At 36.3% G+C, this 16,465-nt stretch overlaps 1 protein-coding gene across 1 annotated transcript in view; it reads left to right on the top strand.

Annotated features, from left to right (window-relative positions):
- The window catches only part of tgfbr3 (transforming growth factor, beta receptor III), a 123,492-nt gene extending 116,247 nt beyond the window's left edge, over positions 1–7,245 (top strand). Inside the window, exons 15-16 of the mRNA XM_058780035.1 lie at positions 596–703; positions 5,393–7,245. Coding sequence (XP_058636018.1) covers positions 596–703; positions 5,393–5,511 — 227 coding nt within the window. The 3' untranslated portion in view covers positions 5,512–7,245. The remainder of the gene's footprint in view (positions 1–595; positions 704–5,392) is intronic.
- Positions 7,246–16,465: the final 9,220 nt, after the last annotated feature.

The following is a 16,465-nucleotide window of genomic DNA, read 5'->3' on the forward strand; positions in this document are numbered from 1 at the left end:
TAAAGGGTAAAGCATGAGGTGGGAGCTGTTACATAGCGCTCGCTCTTGTTGTAATGGAGCACTCCAGCGATAGTCTGTCATCAGTCTATCAGAGGAGATGAAAATTTGAAGGTGCTCTTTCTGAGAATAGCCTCTATTGTGCTTGGGATTTTGGCGCTGGACCAGACAGGCTATGAAGCTGGCAGCCACACAGGGTCTATTGTGCTGTGTGATCAGTGATCATTAGAGCTAATTAGAGCTCTGAAAGTCATTCGGTTTGTGGCGCGAGTCCAAGGAGATGCTTGGCTTGCTCACGGATGCCACTGCAAAGCCCATACAAAGCATGTGCTATTACTTTATACAGCACATGGCCACCAAACATTTACACCACACAGCATGTAAACATCATGAACCATATCATGCACGCTATCCTGAAATAAAACACAGACATTAGAAGTCAAATGTTTTGTAAAAAAACAATAAAAAAAATAACCATACGGTTCACCAAGCTATAAAAAGAAACCTGTACTGAAACCTCCACCACAAAGTGAGAAATTTTAACCGCTACATGCTTAACAGCCATAATTTAATATATTTATTAAAATTTTTCTTGCAGGCGTTATATATTTCTTGGACACCCCAACTGTGGTGGGCATTGCTTTTGCTGCCTTTGTGATTGGAGCCCTTCTGACTGGAGCTCTATGGTTCATCTACTCGCATACAGGTGAGAAAATACTGCAAATTCACATCACAGCCTTGACCTTCATTCCCATTCCCTGCATCACACTAATTAGTACTGAGAGTTATGCGTTGTCATTTATCATATTGTCCAAATAAGAAAGGAAACATGCTCATTTTTGATAATCGGAAGGGCTTGCCAGTTCTCTTAGCAGCAGCGATGTGTTAACAATAACATATTGACTCCAAGCTCGTAAATATATCCCGTTCGTCAGCAGAAGCGCATCTGTCTTTTCCGTTCTTTCAGGCATTGGGGGGGACTGCTGGATGGTCGGCAGTATTTTGGGTACAATAGCCCGAAGGGGACTGGAATTCCCCCTGTCCGCTGTGAGGGTGTCTCCGGGCCTCACAGGAAAATACATATACAATCCTCCCTCTGAATGCCAAGATCACCCGCCCTCCTCCCTGCATTGCCCTGTCGTCGCCAGGCCGTCGACCTCTGTTGACCCTCCAGAGGAAGCGCATGCGCTTTCTTAGCCCCCATTTCCACCCTTTTGCATTCCTGCTAGTCCGGCCCCTGGTTTCTGTCCTCAGTGCCGTTGACCTGCTACCGTTTCATGGCACATGATTGAAGGGAGTCACTGTTCCAGAATCTGCAGTTGTGTAGGCCGATGAGTATCAGTATGTTGACTGAGGATCAAAGCCATTCTGGATTTGATCTATTTTGGGGTTTTTAGAACATGTATATCTTGGATATATCCGTGTCTTGACATAAAAGGAGTCATGTTTAGCTTTTATTAGCTTTCATTTTTATTCCAGGTTTTTTTCAGAAGCATAAATCAGTGTAATTTTTATTAATATTGCCTGTGGTATTCAGTTGGGATGACATTATCCAGCTGTGTTTCTGCTCACTGTTGTTAAATGGGACTGAAGAGCTCAGATCAGGTAACCCCAGAGAACGAGTTTGTTATTATTTGCCAGCTCAGATCAGGGTGACACTTTTGAATTTGACCAACCTTTAAGTTCATTCAAGGTCAAAACCGTGATTTTTCTCGTCAGAAACAGGTGTAAAAACGAAAAGAAAAAAGTGTAGTTGTGGTGTAAGCTCTGATCATTCCAGCCATGTGTTTCTCATAATGGCACTGATTACTTCATACAAGCCAAAAGCCTGTTAAACCATGGTATTGTAAAGTATTCAATCATATTGCAAAAATAGCCCTATTTGGAATCATTTTTTGATACTGACGTTAACCCCAAGTGCTTTTCATGTTTTGAAAAATGCTAAAAGATGATAAATTTTAAAACACAAGGTGCTTTTCCCCCCTGGATGGTGCAAGAAAATACCAGATAGAGGCTTTGGTGAAATGAAAGGCCGTTAGACCCACAGAATTATCATCTGTTTTTCCCCATTACTTTGGCTTTCTCAAAGACAAATAATAGTCCATGTTTTGTAGTGCAATGCAGTACAAGGGTTACAGAGTTACCAAGAACCCCTAATTTAGATAATGTGATGTTATGAGGAAAACATGTTGTTTGAAAAAATTATATATGTGGCTTTTGTATTTTCATTGTACTAAAGCCAAAATGTGATTAAAATATTATATGGAAATAATTTACTCTAATTTTGTTAATTAACAGCATATTTCTTCTAACCGTTGGAGTAATTCTAAATGTATTTAAAAGATCATTTCAAATTTGTTTTTACATACTTTTCATAGGAAACCTTGGTTCCTTCTTGCTGCTTCTGGGGGTCAACCAGACTCCAGTTTGCAAACCCCTAGTGTAGCATAGTACAATTCTATTTTAGTATTATCTATGTTGTATTATACTATTTATTAATATTTTGAAATAGCTTTTATTTTTATATTTTCAATTTTCATTTTTTTTAACTGATATGTGGTTTTGTCATTGTTAATAGTTATTTTATTTTATTTAAAACTTTACATTTGTCTTAATTTAATATTTATTTCATGCTTTATTTCATTTTAGTTAACTTATTTTTAATAGAATGTAGTTTTACTTAACAGCAACAATACTGGTATAATATAGTAGTTTAGTATAGTATAGTAAAACATTCAATTCACACTTAATGCACATCCTTCACTCTTTTACACTAAAAGAGTAATGTGTAATGAATGCAAGATTGTAAGTACATAACTGTAAAACATACATTGCTCCATACATTAGGGATGCTTCTATTTTAGGGAAAGCTACATGTGGAATGTTGCAGGAGTCAGTTAGAAAACAGGTCCTGTAATCCTGTCACCATCCCTGTCGTAGATCACACTGATAGGTTAAGGACGTTGCCCCTGTGCACACAGAGTAGGAGTTACACAATGAAATGACACGGTTGAGTGGAAGAGGTCAACAAGCTGCCATCAAACTCTTTCTCACACATACGCCAAAATGCATTTCTGTTTGGGGTACTGTTTCATATAATTAAATAACCAACATATGTTGTTAGTCTGCGCGCTGTCACTGTGTACGTTCACAAGATGATTGGTCGTAAAAGAGAGGTGTACAAAGGCAGATAAGCCTCTGAGTCTAGTACACAGCGCTGGATGAGGAAATAGGCTGTTTTTAGCTGGAGCTTTTGGCAGCACATCTCTGGCACATATTAGCAGCAGAGGGGCCTAAAACAGGGAAGCAGACACACGTCCAGTTGAGCTGAGAAGAGAAACACACACGCATATAAACACACTTACATTTTACAATAGTGGGTTGGTGGAATTCATTTACAGAGGTTTTTACAGAGATTTAAGATGTATGTAGTGTAGGAGAGCAGAGTGCTTATTAATGTTGGTGTTTTAGTCAAATGGCAAGTATGTAAAGCAAACCTGGAATTTGATTAAAACTGTTCAACCCTCTGTCAGGCACAAGCTCTCTACAAGATGAATTACATGCATTCTTACTTACCGCGCTGCTTCAGAGTTGAGGCCTCTGATAGAGGAATGTTTATATCCATCTAGAACAATAATCAGTGAAGACAAAGAGAGAAGAATGAGACAGACTTTAAGTCTTGTTCCAAAACTGAGTATACAACCTCCTCAGATGCCTTTTTTGGCCAAATTCAAATACAGTAATGCATGTTTCCTTAAGAAATTAAGGAATTAATTGTTTTTCCTTAAGCAATTCAAGTCCAGTGGTAATTTAAACTGATGATGACGGGAGAATTGTTGACAGTGTTTTGCTTGAGTGGCAATATTTCAGTCACACAAAAGATATGTGATTATATGTAAATGAGCCAATGCTGTATTTATACTTTTGTAAGCGTAAATGAAAGTTTATGTAGGTTTGATAGTATTAAACTACTATATATCATAATTAATATTGCATACGCTCTCAGAAAAATGTGCAAAGATTGTACCTTTGGGGGTATAATAACTTGTCACTGTGGCAGTACCATCAAAGGGACACGTTTGTACCTTCTTTACCCCAAAAGGGTTCATATTAGTACTATAAGAGTACATATGTGACCCTGGACCACAAAACCAGTCTTAAGTCGCTGGGGTATATTTGTAGCAATAGCCAAAAATACATTGTATGGGTCAAATTTATTGATTTTTCTTTTATGCCAAAAATCATAGTATATTAAGTAAAGATCATATATCAAAACGTCGTTTTTGATTAGTAATATGCATTGCTAAGAATTCATTTGGACAACTTTAAAGGTGATTTTCTCAATATTTAGATTTTTTTGCACCCTCAGATTCCAGATTTTCAAATAGTTGTATCTCGGCCAAATATTGTCCGATCCTAACAAACCATACATCAATGGAAAGCTTATTTAGATGATGTATAAATATCAATTTTGAAAAATTTACACTTAAGACTGGTTTTGTGGTCCATTTTGTGGTAATACGACTGGTGTAGTATTACTATTTTAAGGGATTGTTACTACTCTTAAGGAACTAATATGCACAATTTAGGGGTAAATACCTACCTTCGAGGGCACTGCCTCAGTGACAAGCTGTTATACCCATAAAGACACAGTTTTTTCTTTTTTTCTGGTAGTGTATTAAGGCACTGGGATGAATATTTGTTGTTCCTCATAATGTCAGGTGGTGCAATACATTTAAATAAATACTTAGAGATAAAAAAAATATATATGACAGCAATAAACAGTAAAATAATTGTTAAATTGTTTCAAATATAAATATTATAAATAAAAATATTTAAAATATGAGAGATTGCATCAGTGCCATAAAGAACATTTTGGGTTTGAGCAGTTCTCTAAAAAAAAATTTTCTTTGTGTGAAAAACATTTTAATAATCTAAAGAACCTTTTTCCACTGTAAATAACCTTTTGTGCAACGGGAGAGTTCCATGGATTTTAAAAGTTGTTCTTGGAACCATAGATGCTGATAAAGAACCTTTTATTTTTAAGGGTAAAGATGGTGATGTGGTGATACTGTACATATCAAACATTCTCATCTGTAACAGACTTTCCAGTCTGCTGCTACTGAAGCTATTCTGAAGCTAATCAGTGCACAAAGTGAATATACTCGTAAGTGCACCAACCAAACCACGCAATGCAAAAAAATTGCAATAAATGTTGTCTGTGTCTGAAAGGGTTATTATGCTTTCACGACTTAACAGCTTCTGAGAGATCTGAATCACAGAAAGTCACATTTAGTGCGATTCATTCTTTTCTAGATGTCATGAATCTGAACACTGTCTTTTTCTATGTGTCTCTGTAAGCTTTAACGTCCTCTTTATCCATCTCCCTCTTCAGGTGGTACAGGACCAAAGCAGCAGGTACCAAAGTCCCAACCGGTGTCTGAGAACAGCAGCGCGGCTCACAGCATCGGCAGCACACAGAGCACACCGTGTTCAAGCAGCAGTAACGCATAGAGCAGCTGGACTGATGATGCTTCCATTGGCATTATGTTTTGAACGTTTGTGGAAGAATCTGTTTCGTAGCATAACCTGAGGCCTTATTATTTTCGTTATTTGAAACTGAAATGTTTAGGCTGAGTATCCAAACGGATGAAAAAAGCTACGTTTAGAGGTGAGGGAAATAACCAAATCAAGATCCCAGAGAGTTTGTAAATGTTGCTTTTTTCTAGAACCCCATAAGAGAGTGTTTTTGCCTTATATGGTTGAGATCAGTGTGAAAATAACAAAGGCTGTTTACACCAGTCATTATGGCATGAAGGCGGTCTAGAGGAACAGTTAGTACTCTGCGAGGTTACGCAAAGGCTCAGTCTTCACCCAAACAAAGATCAAGAAATTTGACAAGATAAAACTATATAAACTCTTCAATATCAGATTTTTTTTAAAACCCAAATGCCAATCATTTAATTCTGTGTAATAGTATATAGTATTCTTTTTTTCTATAACTCTGACTGGTCTTCAGGATTCAGACACCATGAGTGAAGGGTGTAAAAGTCTTTATCAGAGGCATTTTCAATGTAAAGGACAGTTTTTGGAATATTGTAAAATAATGTATATTCTGTGAATATTGTATGAAATGCATAGATTTAAAGTGGAAATAACTCCGTAAAAAGCTTTAACTAAAACCAAATATTTATCAGAAGATTATACACCATTTAGAAGATAATTTTAAAATTATAAATGTAATCATAAAGGCAAATATGAATGAATTTACAGATATACATGCACAAGCGCTTTCCCAGAATTGGCCTTTTAAAAGATAGTCGCAAAATAAAAAGAGATAGTAGACTATCTAGTGGTCTAATAGTACCCCCACCCCACCCCAATTCTGATGTACAGATAATTGCAGATGATTATAATAATAAGCTTATAATACTTTTTATAGAATGTGATTTATTTTTAAATGCTGGGCATTATTATTCAACATTAGTATAAAAAGTAATGATTTCAGCAAACAGCAGACTGTAATATTTTGATATTTTGTCCTTAAATTTAAAAATCAAAATGAGCATTTGTTGAAAAGGATTTGATGTGCCTAGTCACAAAAGATGTACATAATCTAATGCCAAAGAATGGGCATTTACTTTCCTGTCTTTTTGTGTTACAGCAGCCCCTGCGATGTGTATGTTTAGGTACTAACCTACCACTAAAGTGAACACAAAATCAAAATTTCTTTAAAAAAAATCATGATTTCTGCTGTGTATGTGAAGTTAACAATTTGGGATTTTGTGTAGAACATGCATACAGATACACTTGTAAAGTGCAAGAAATGTATGAATGCAAAGCCAGAGTAATCCCACCGTCAAAACTTTACATGAATGTCATAACATTATAAGTGCCTTACCTTTGAGTATGCATTATGAGATAAAATGAGGCAAGAAGGGAAGTGGTGTTTGCTTTGCTTTAGGCACAGTATTTACCCACTGATGTGAAAATCTGCCAAATCTGTGCATCTAGTTCTTTGTTTTTAGTATCTAATGTTGCTTTTTTGTTTGTGTGTTGCTTGCTACAGACTGTACCTATAGAATGTACTTTATTTCAAACCTTAATTTCATTGTAAACTTGTATAAATGTCTCCTGTAAGAGGAAAGAGAGTAAGAATTTAAACATTTATTTGTGTATAAAGTTATATTTTTCTAGAGATATATATATATATACACATATATATATATATATATATATATATATATATATATATATATATATATATATATATATATATATATATATACATACATAGAAACCACCCTATAATTTTATCTGCATACTGTGAATTTTTGTGGGCATATTTCTACATAATGTCACGTGTTTTCTCTAAATCTAAACATAGTCCATAATGCTGAAGTAAGCTGCATTCCTTATTTTATATGACGACATAATCATATAAAATAAGATGTTTTATTATAGATATATATTTTGACAACTATATTTTATATGAGAACACTATAATATTTGGAATATAAAATATATTTTGATGATGCAAATGTTTTTATCTCTCTTTTAAGCTCTTCACCATTTAAGTATCTGTTAAGTGTGTGTTTGGTCACACAGTAAGCTCTATGTATCCATGTTTGTGGGTTTAAATGGATGAGTATATGCCTAGTCCTTGTCTTGTGTCTTTTGGGAATGTTTAAAACAATGCTGTCATGTCTAACAGAGTTTGAATCTGCTAGGTGTAATCAATGGCTAAGTAATTCAATGGCTGTAGAGTTAACAAAGGCCTTATTGGTTTTATTGATCAAAAAGCCTTTTTCTCATTCCAGTAAACACTCTGTCTCATGATAAACTCTTTATTTTACAATTTAAGTTCAAACCACTGTGTTAGACACCATGGTTTTCCTGTACGTTGAATGATGAAATTGATTGTGCTGTCTTTCTGTTTGTTATCTACCTCATTTGCGTGTCTATGTGTGTATAAGGTTTCATTGTCTTGTCATCAAGAATATTGTACTGTACATATTGTGTAGAGCTTGATGTTACATAAAATATATCACATCAAAGGTTTTATCTTTACAGATTAGACAGTTCACTCTGTATCAGACTCTCTGACAAAAGAGGAAAATCTGAAAGATGTAAATGTGAACCTTTCAGAATTAGACTTCAGATTATTCAGACCGTCTTGCTCTGAAATTATACACTATTTGTGACCATTTTTGTGTTTTGTTCCTCCAATGGTATGTGAAACCGTTTAGTGCTTGTAAATACAATGTGCTGTAAATATGCATGCTATATGTATGCTCTGTATATACCAAATAAATTCTTGTAATCTTTGGGGAGTGTGTTTTTGTGCTCATTTAAAAGCACAAACCGAGCCCCATATTGTGTCCACTAATGGAGAGGGTCAACCAGGGCATTTCTTACACAATGCACTTTTTTTTCTGTTTCCATGAAACATTGTCTGCCTGATTGCTATGTAGATTGCCTATATAAAGTATTGTTATCCGGTGTTAGTACTGTTTAGTCACCATACTGTTCGACAATGAGTTCATTACTTGATGTAGACCATGTGGAGATCTGGCACCCACACCTATGAACATATTGAAATGTGTACATATATACATACAGCAGCGTATACGATTTAAAGGGTAACTCCACTCCAAAATGAAAATTTTGTCGTTAATCACTTACCCCCATGTTGTTCCAAACCCGTAAAAGTTTCGTTTGTCTTCGGAAAACAATTTAAGATATTTTGGATGAAAATTTACATTTACATTTATGCATTTGGCAGACGCTTTTATCCAAAGCAACTTACATTGCATTCAAGTTACAGTTTTTACATTTTATCAGCTCTTGCTTTCCCTGGGAATTGAACCCATGATCTTAGCGTTGCTAGCGCTATGCTCTACTATTTGAGCTACAGGAAAGCTCCGGGAGTCTTGTGACTGTCCCATTGACTGCCAAGTAAATAACACTGTCAAGGCCCAGAAAAGTATTAAAGACATCGTCAAAATAGTCCATCTGCCATCAGTGGTTCAACTGTAACGTTATGAAGCTACGAGAATACTTTTTGTACGTGTGGTGCGGCTGACACAGAACAGCGTACGCTGTTTGCATTCAATGGATACTCCAAAATGGCATTACGGTGACGCGGAGGAGACGAATTGTTGAATTAAGTCGTTATTTTTGTATTCTATGCGTACTAAAAGTATTCTCGTAGCATAACGTCTCATAACGTTACAGTGAACCACTGATGGCAGATGGACTATTTTGACGATGTCTTTAATACTTTTCTGGGCCTTGACAGTGTTATTTACTTGGCAGTCAATGGGACAGTCACAAGACTCCCGGTTTTCATCCAAAATATCTTAAATTGTGTTCTGTAGACGAACAAAGCTTTTACGGGTTTGGAACGACGTGGGGGTAAGTGATTAATGACAAAATTTTCATTTTGGGGTGAAGTAACCCTTTAATGACTTTTAACAGACAATATTGGCCTTTGCCAAATTTCACTGGACAGCATCAAAGTTAATTAAAAAAAATAAATAAAGTAATAATAATATAAAGTGGTAATAAAATGTATTATTAAAAAAAAGGAACAGTCCTGGTGACATCATTTTCAAACTGGCCAACACTGTCCAGTGTGGGGCAATGAACATAGAGTATGACATCACCTTCTCAGGAAGAGCCCAGACTGTCAGTCTGCTTGATCGACTGACTGTGTCATTTATAGGACGTTTCCAAGAAAATAGTTTTCCAGAATAATATTACTTGTAATGTAATTTGTCAAATTGTTTATCAACTATATTTTTTCCAGTTTGAGTTCATGATGACCAAATCACAATAGGCTCCAGAAAAAAATTAAAAATAAAATACTAGGGGGATTCACTTGATATGGAACAGGCTTTGAGTCTTAATCAACAATGACTCAATGTAGGTCATCAGAATTTATTTTAGGTTTAGGTGATGTGGAGAGAAGGGTTGATTCTGAGGATGAGGCCCATTGTTGATATTCACTGTTGAACCACTTAAAATAGTCAAGTGGAATATATAAAGTGGAATATAAATAATATACTATATAAAGACATAAAACTGGGGGCTCGTCCGGGATGTTTTAGTCCCTGAAGCAAGAGCCTAAAATACTAAATACTTTATATTAAACACCTAACTATGTTATTGGCCCTTGTCTAAACTCTAAACTCCAAACTGCTTTAAACAATGTTTTTAAAAAAAATTTTTTATTAGTCTTTATGTCTTGTCAGACATACAAATAGTAGGTACATAATATTTTACATACATGAAATTAATTTAACTAATTTTTCTGCAGGCAAACAAGGTAGGGTTTGATGACCTTTAAGTAGGCACAAGTATTTTCTGAGATTCTGAATATCATTTTGGGTTTTTTGTTGCATTGATGGTCTAATAATAATAATAATAATAATAAAAGAATATAATTTAGTTCAAATAATATAGTCTGACACCTGCACCTGAGATTCTGTTTCCTTGGCAAACCTTTTCCACTGGCTGAAATCTCCACATTTGTGGGGTCGGGTCTCAGTTTAGTCCCACCCCAACAGCTGGCCAATTTGCCACATGAGGGTTTAAATATACAGCATTAAATATGACTGCCAGTATCAATAAAAAGCATTTAATTTTGCTGATTCGCCAACCCTATTTTGATGACAGCACTGGGGTGGCCGTATATTTAGCTAAAGAGGGAGGGCGAGCTCAGTATTTATGGCTGGAAACACTGGAGAGTCTCCAGCGCTGAAATCTATAGCCATAAAATTATACCACATATAATGTAACTGCTCTGTCACGATTATGTGCCAACAAAAACCAACACTCTAATACACACATCCACACATAATAGTGCATTTGTGTATTCTTACGTAATGCATAAGTCTATGAATGTATGTTTACATATGCATACATATATCATATGAATTTATTCAGATATGCACCCCCACATTTGTGTTTGCCAATGTACAGAAACGTGCCTTTGTATTGTGCTTCTTTAAAAACTGCTTTTTACAATGAATAATACTTTTAGAGCATCTGTTAATCTGGATTAATATTTTCTACATAAACTAATATATTTTTAGCATTTCAAGTTGTATAAATTAACATTAATGTGAAGTTTATTGTAATTCTAGCATCATTTACTTAGCATCATGGTTTCTTTGTTTTACAGAACATAAAAGAAGATATTTTGAAGACTGTTTTAGCTGTTGTTGTCCGTATAATGAAAGTCAATGGGATCCAAAACCTAATATAAATAAATTCATAATCACTTTGTACAGTATGATGAATAGATTGAAAATTGAAGTGATTTAAGTGACTTGTAAATTTAGGTGACTTTCATAATGTGCAGCTGAAATATTCTCATCGTCTTCTGTGTTCCACAGAAAAAAGTCAAACTAGTTTGATGTGACATGAGGGTGAGAAAACAAAGACAGAATTTTCATTTTCGGGTGAACTATTCCGCCAACTAAGTATTTTCTTTTTTCTTTTTTTTTTGTAAAGTGTTACCAGAAAAACTAAACAACAGGGTCAAATGAGTGCAAATAAAATGAAGGGGGAAAAATAAAACAACAAGACTTTCTTTATCCTGTGTCACCATCCAGCATGTGTGGGTATTTGTGTAATAGCTCTTATCTGTGATAGCTGTGTATAAATCGTGTTATCATTCAAAACACCGTCAACCCCAGACTTTGCAACCACACTAGCGAAATAAATGCAATGGCACCCGTGGGCCACACACCAACATCAACAACCGTATCGGCATGGAGACGAAACTGTGCCCCAAATTGCAGCCACAGCCCCAAATGAGAACCAAATGCTTCAAGCCCCACACACGAAATATCTGGAGAGAGATGAAAATGGCTTAATATGTCTTTGTACACATAATGGAAAAATTGGATACAGATGACTTTTATCTGAGAGTTGCAATATTAGTGGAGGTTGAGATGGGAGGAGTGTGAGGATCATTTTATCCTCATTACATGTAAACTGTAACGACTGCACTATGACCAAACACGGCTGGTGATGAATTGTGTTTAACCTCAGTGGGGTTTCTGTCATGGCCATTTGGCTCCTTACCAATGAAACTGCACTTGTGGCTGACTCTAATACAGTGAATCACTCCCTGAGAGAGAGAGAGGGATTATTATTCATCCGCTGCTTTTTTTTGTTTTGCTCTTTGAGGGGGCCACAACTGAGTGAAAAAGTCAAAATACACAAATCCCTTCCTCTCCTTTTTTAAATTTTCATCAGAAACATGAATCTATTTTTCTTTCTTTGCAATTTTAAATATTATTGATCAAGACCAGCTGAAAGATTTCTTGCAGATAATACTAAAAATGATCATTGTCTTCATACTGTGCTGTGGAAGTACTTAAGTATGATGAAGGTAACAGCTTTGGTTTGCTGTCCAAGATTCAAGACTCAACTTGAGCTGGAGGGTAGTGAGGTATAGGTCAAAAATGTGTAATAGTGTCCATAATGATATATTACTAACATTTGCTTACTGCTTACAGATTTGTGACAACTTTGCAAATTTTGAATAAGTATTCAAAGCCGTAACTCGGTACTTAGTTGAAGCACCTTTACACCCTCAAGTCTTTTTAAAGAGTATGATGTGACAAGCTTTGCACATCTGCATTTGGAAATGATCTGCCATTCTTCTATTCACCTCTTCACCTTTCAAGCTCTGTCAGGTTGGATGAGGGCCGATAGACATTTTCAGGTGTCTCCAGAAATGTTTGACTGGGTTCAAGCCTCAAGGCTCTGGCTGGGTCATTTGAGGGACTTTCACAGTCTACAAGCCACTTTCACAAGCCACTCTTGCATTGTCTCAGCTGTGTGCTTAGGGTCATTGTCCTGTTGGAAGGTGAACCTTATGCCCAGTCCAAGGTTCTTAACGCTCTAGACTAGGTTTTCATTAAGGCTATCTCTATATTTTGCTGTGTTGAGCTTGCATTCTACTCTGACGAGTCCTCCAGTCCTTGATGCTGAAAATGGTACAGTGCAGGTGATGAGCTTTGCCTGGTTTCCTCTAGACATGATGTTTGGAACCGAGGTCCATCAGACCAGAGAATCTTGTCGCTCACAGTCTGAGAGTCTTTTTGGTTTTGTATTTTTATTTTTTATTTTTTGCAAATTCCAAGTGGGTTTTCATTTGTCTTCACTGAGGAGAGGATTGAGTCTGGCCACTCTGCCATAAAGCCCAGATCAGTGGAGTGTTGTTTGATGTTTGTCCTTCTGTAAGTTTCTCCCATCTCTATGCATGATCATGTAATGACCATCAGCTTCTTGGTCACCACTCTAACTAAAGCCCTTCTCCATCAATTGCTCAGTTTGGCCAGGAGGCCAACTCTAGGAAAAGTCCTGGTTACTCTTCCCCAGATCTGTGTCTTGACACAATCCTGTCTCTGAGCTCTACAGGCAGTTCTTTTGACACTTGGGGCTTGGTTTTTCCTCTGATATGCATATTTCAGCTGTTAGACCTTTTATTGAGAGGTGTGTGCCTTTCCAGATCATACCCATTCAGTTTCCACAGGGTGATTCCACTCAAAGCATAGTAACATCTACAAGCGATATTGGAATGTTCCTGAGGTAAATTTCAATTGTCTCTGAAAAGGGTATGGTTACTTATACAATGTAATTATTTCAATGTTTTATTTGTAATAAATTTGCAAAGTTGTCACAAATGTGTTTTTTTGCTTTGTCATTAATGTAATTTTAATATATGACACGATTAAATGAACTAACTCCTCCCGTACCTTTGTTTAGGACTCCATTTAAGCCTTCTTGAGAAGTTCCCTCAGTAAAGAACCCAAGAACTGTTGTCTTTTGCAAGTAATATAGCCTAGATACTCTAGGGGGGCCAGTTGCACTTTGTGTAAAATTCTAGCACTTTTCTGTCAACCAGCTCTTTAATACACCACTGCTTCAGTATCTCCCCTTTTCACCAGACTGTAAACACAACCAGATGTTCTACCTGCCACCACTACACACCTGAATTTTGATTGGTTGAGAAAAACTGCCCGATCAATCTACTAAAAGTTAAAGCAGATGCAGACCGTCATGACTGCAAGTTTTTTTAGTCACTGGCTCCGCCACAAGTCTGAAACTGACGTGCACTCAACAGCTGCAGGTGTTGAGACATAAGTCTCAATATTGGAAATGTAGTTCAAGAATGGGCCTCTATGATCACATGTTCCTGCTACCTCCTGTTGAACAGCGTGACTGGAATAAGCCTCGGACTTTATTAGGTCATGCTGCACATGGTTTTATGTTTGGAACTGTCTCAATGTAGTGTGAGACTGCCAACCAGTTTTGGCTTTCTATTGTGTATCATTTCATGGTTCTTTTTGTTACTTACCGATCCACAAAAATTTTGGCAAGTCAGAAATCAGAGATCAACATAAACATAATATTATAACTTGCTTCTGCACAACATGACATATATGCACAAATGTGTAAGTCACTTTGTGAATGTGAATTTCATTGCGATGCTCTAAAACAGACATGACAGGTCACGACAATGCTAATATGGCAGATTGAAATATATTCATAAGGAACATATGCATTCTTTTAAAATTTGATTTTTAAATTTTACGATGTACTGTAAGTTCCTCATAAAATGTCAAATGCAGTACCTACTCTAAGACAAAGTTTTTGGAAGCAGTGAATAGTTAACTAAATCATAAAGAATTTGTAACATTGTATTATAACTGTGTACTAACAATGTTATTTCTGGAGTTCAGGGTTTCATAACAAGGACAGTTTTAACTTTTTAACTTTTTTAATTTCTGGGAAATGTTTTTAAAGACATACTGCATGTCTTGGGATCGGGGGTGAACCCAGAAGAATGCATGTAAGTCTCAATAATAGACACACAAAAAAAAAAAACTACAACCAATCAATCAAAATAAATAATTTACAACAAGTGTAAAAATGAACTCTACCAGAGATGTAATCCCTTCTTTACTGTAATTATCTTGCTTTAGTTTTTGAGACTTATCCTAAATCCTGTTTATGTTATGTTTCTCTGTGCAAGCAGCGGAGGAGTGTGTCCCATGACTGTAGAAGAGAAGGGTCATCGGTGATGTGCAGGGTCAGTTATTTTGTGTGTTTGCATTGACTCCTCTGGGAGCAGAGGCCATGTACAGTTCAAAGATGAAAATGTGAGAAATGTTAAAGTCGGTCAGGGCGCAGTGCATGTGTGGTAAGAGCTGTGTTTTTCAGAGCAAGCTCTCAGTCATCAGAGCACAGTGTTTGATTGATGGTCCATGTAGAGAAGAAGAGGCTGCTTTGTTGGTGACCGCTCAGCCTCATCGCATGGACTCACAGAGGCATGTGAGTCTTTCCTCTGCCCTGTTTTCTGGTTTTCACGTTTTCCTGTGCAATATCTCCCTTCTTCACATACAACCGGATACTACACTGGTGTTTACTGTTTTTACTGTTACTAGGAAATGGATCATTCTCAAAATGAGACACCAATTTCCTTATATGAATTGATGTTCAAAATGCCTGACACTGACATGGAAGACCATTTATGATCCTAATAGCAGTAGATGAAAAGTCTGTCCCTCAGTTCTTTCAGTTTACGATACTTTTCTGTATCATGTACTATATCGTATATTTAAGTAAGAGTGCATTCATACATGTATCTCTGATTAATTTTTATTATTTATTTATTTATTTGTTTTGGTAGAATGTAAAAATTTTATCATTGATCCTCAAATGTTTATATCTACAAAATAATGAGAGGGAGAGAAGAGTTTGTCTGCATAAAGTGCTTCTAATTTCCCTTTGCGGATAGCCGCTGGTATTTGTGAGAAGGGCAGTGCTTTTGGTACTTGCCGACATAATGGCTGGAGTTTTCAGGCTTGTTACCTTAAGGTTTCCCTGAGGAGTCCTGAGGCACTTCCTGTCAATAACAGAATAGCAGACGTTCAGTCTGTTTTGCACTTAGGTCAGTCCTGGCCAGAGTTTGTGTCTCTGCTCTCTCCGCGTGTCATTCTCTTTTACTCAGTCTCTCTTCTCTTAACCCTTTAGTAGGTACACTCATAAGATTTTTTTTATTTATTTTTATTTTTTGCAGTTTGTGCTTCCTTGGAGCAATAATAACAATTAACAATGTTCAGTTTTATTGTTGTTGTTATTACTATTATGATATAACCTCAAATGGTTAAAATTCCAGTTAATAGTAATAGTTTTTTCCCCTAGCATCTCCAAGAACTGTCTGTACTGTAGCTCACTGGTAGAGTGCATTCATTGCATATAAAGAGTTTTGGGTTTAATCACTAGTATATCAGTACTGTAATGCAGCTGCTACTCATTCACATTATGAGCATATGTCTACAAATGTGGCCTTATTATGACAGAAGCACTAGAAAACATACAGGCGTATAAAACATGTTGGCAGCTAGTGATGTAGCTCAGTAATATTGAGCACGTGCTGAGC

This window comes from Onychostoma macrolepis, chromosome 06 (genome assembly GCF_012432095.1).
Source record: "Onychostoma macrolepis isolate SWU-2019 chromosome 06, ASM1243209v1, whole genome shotgun sequence".
NCBI lineage: Eukaryota > Metazoa > Chordata > Actinopteri > Cypriniformes > Cyprinidae > Onychostoma > Onychostoma macrolepis.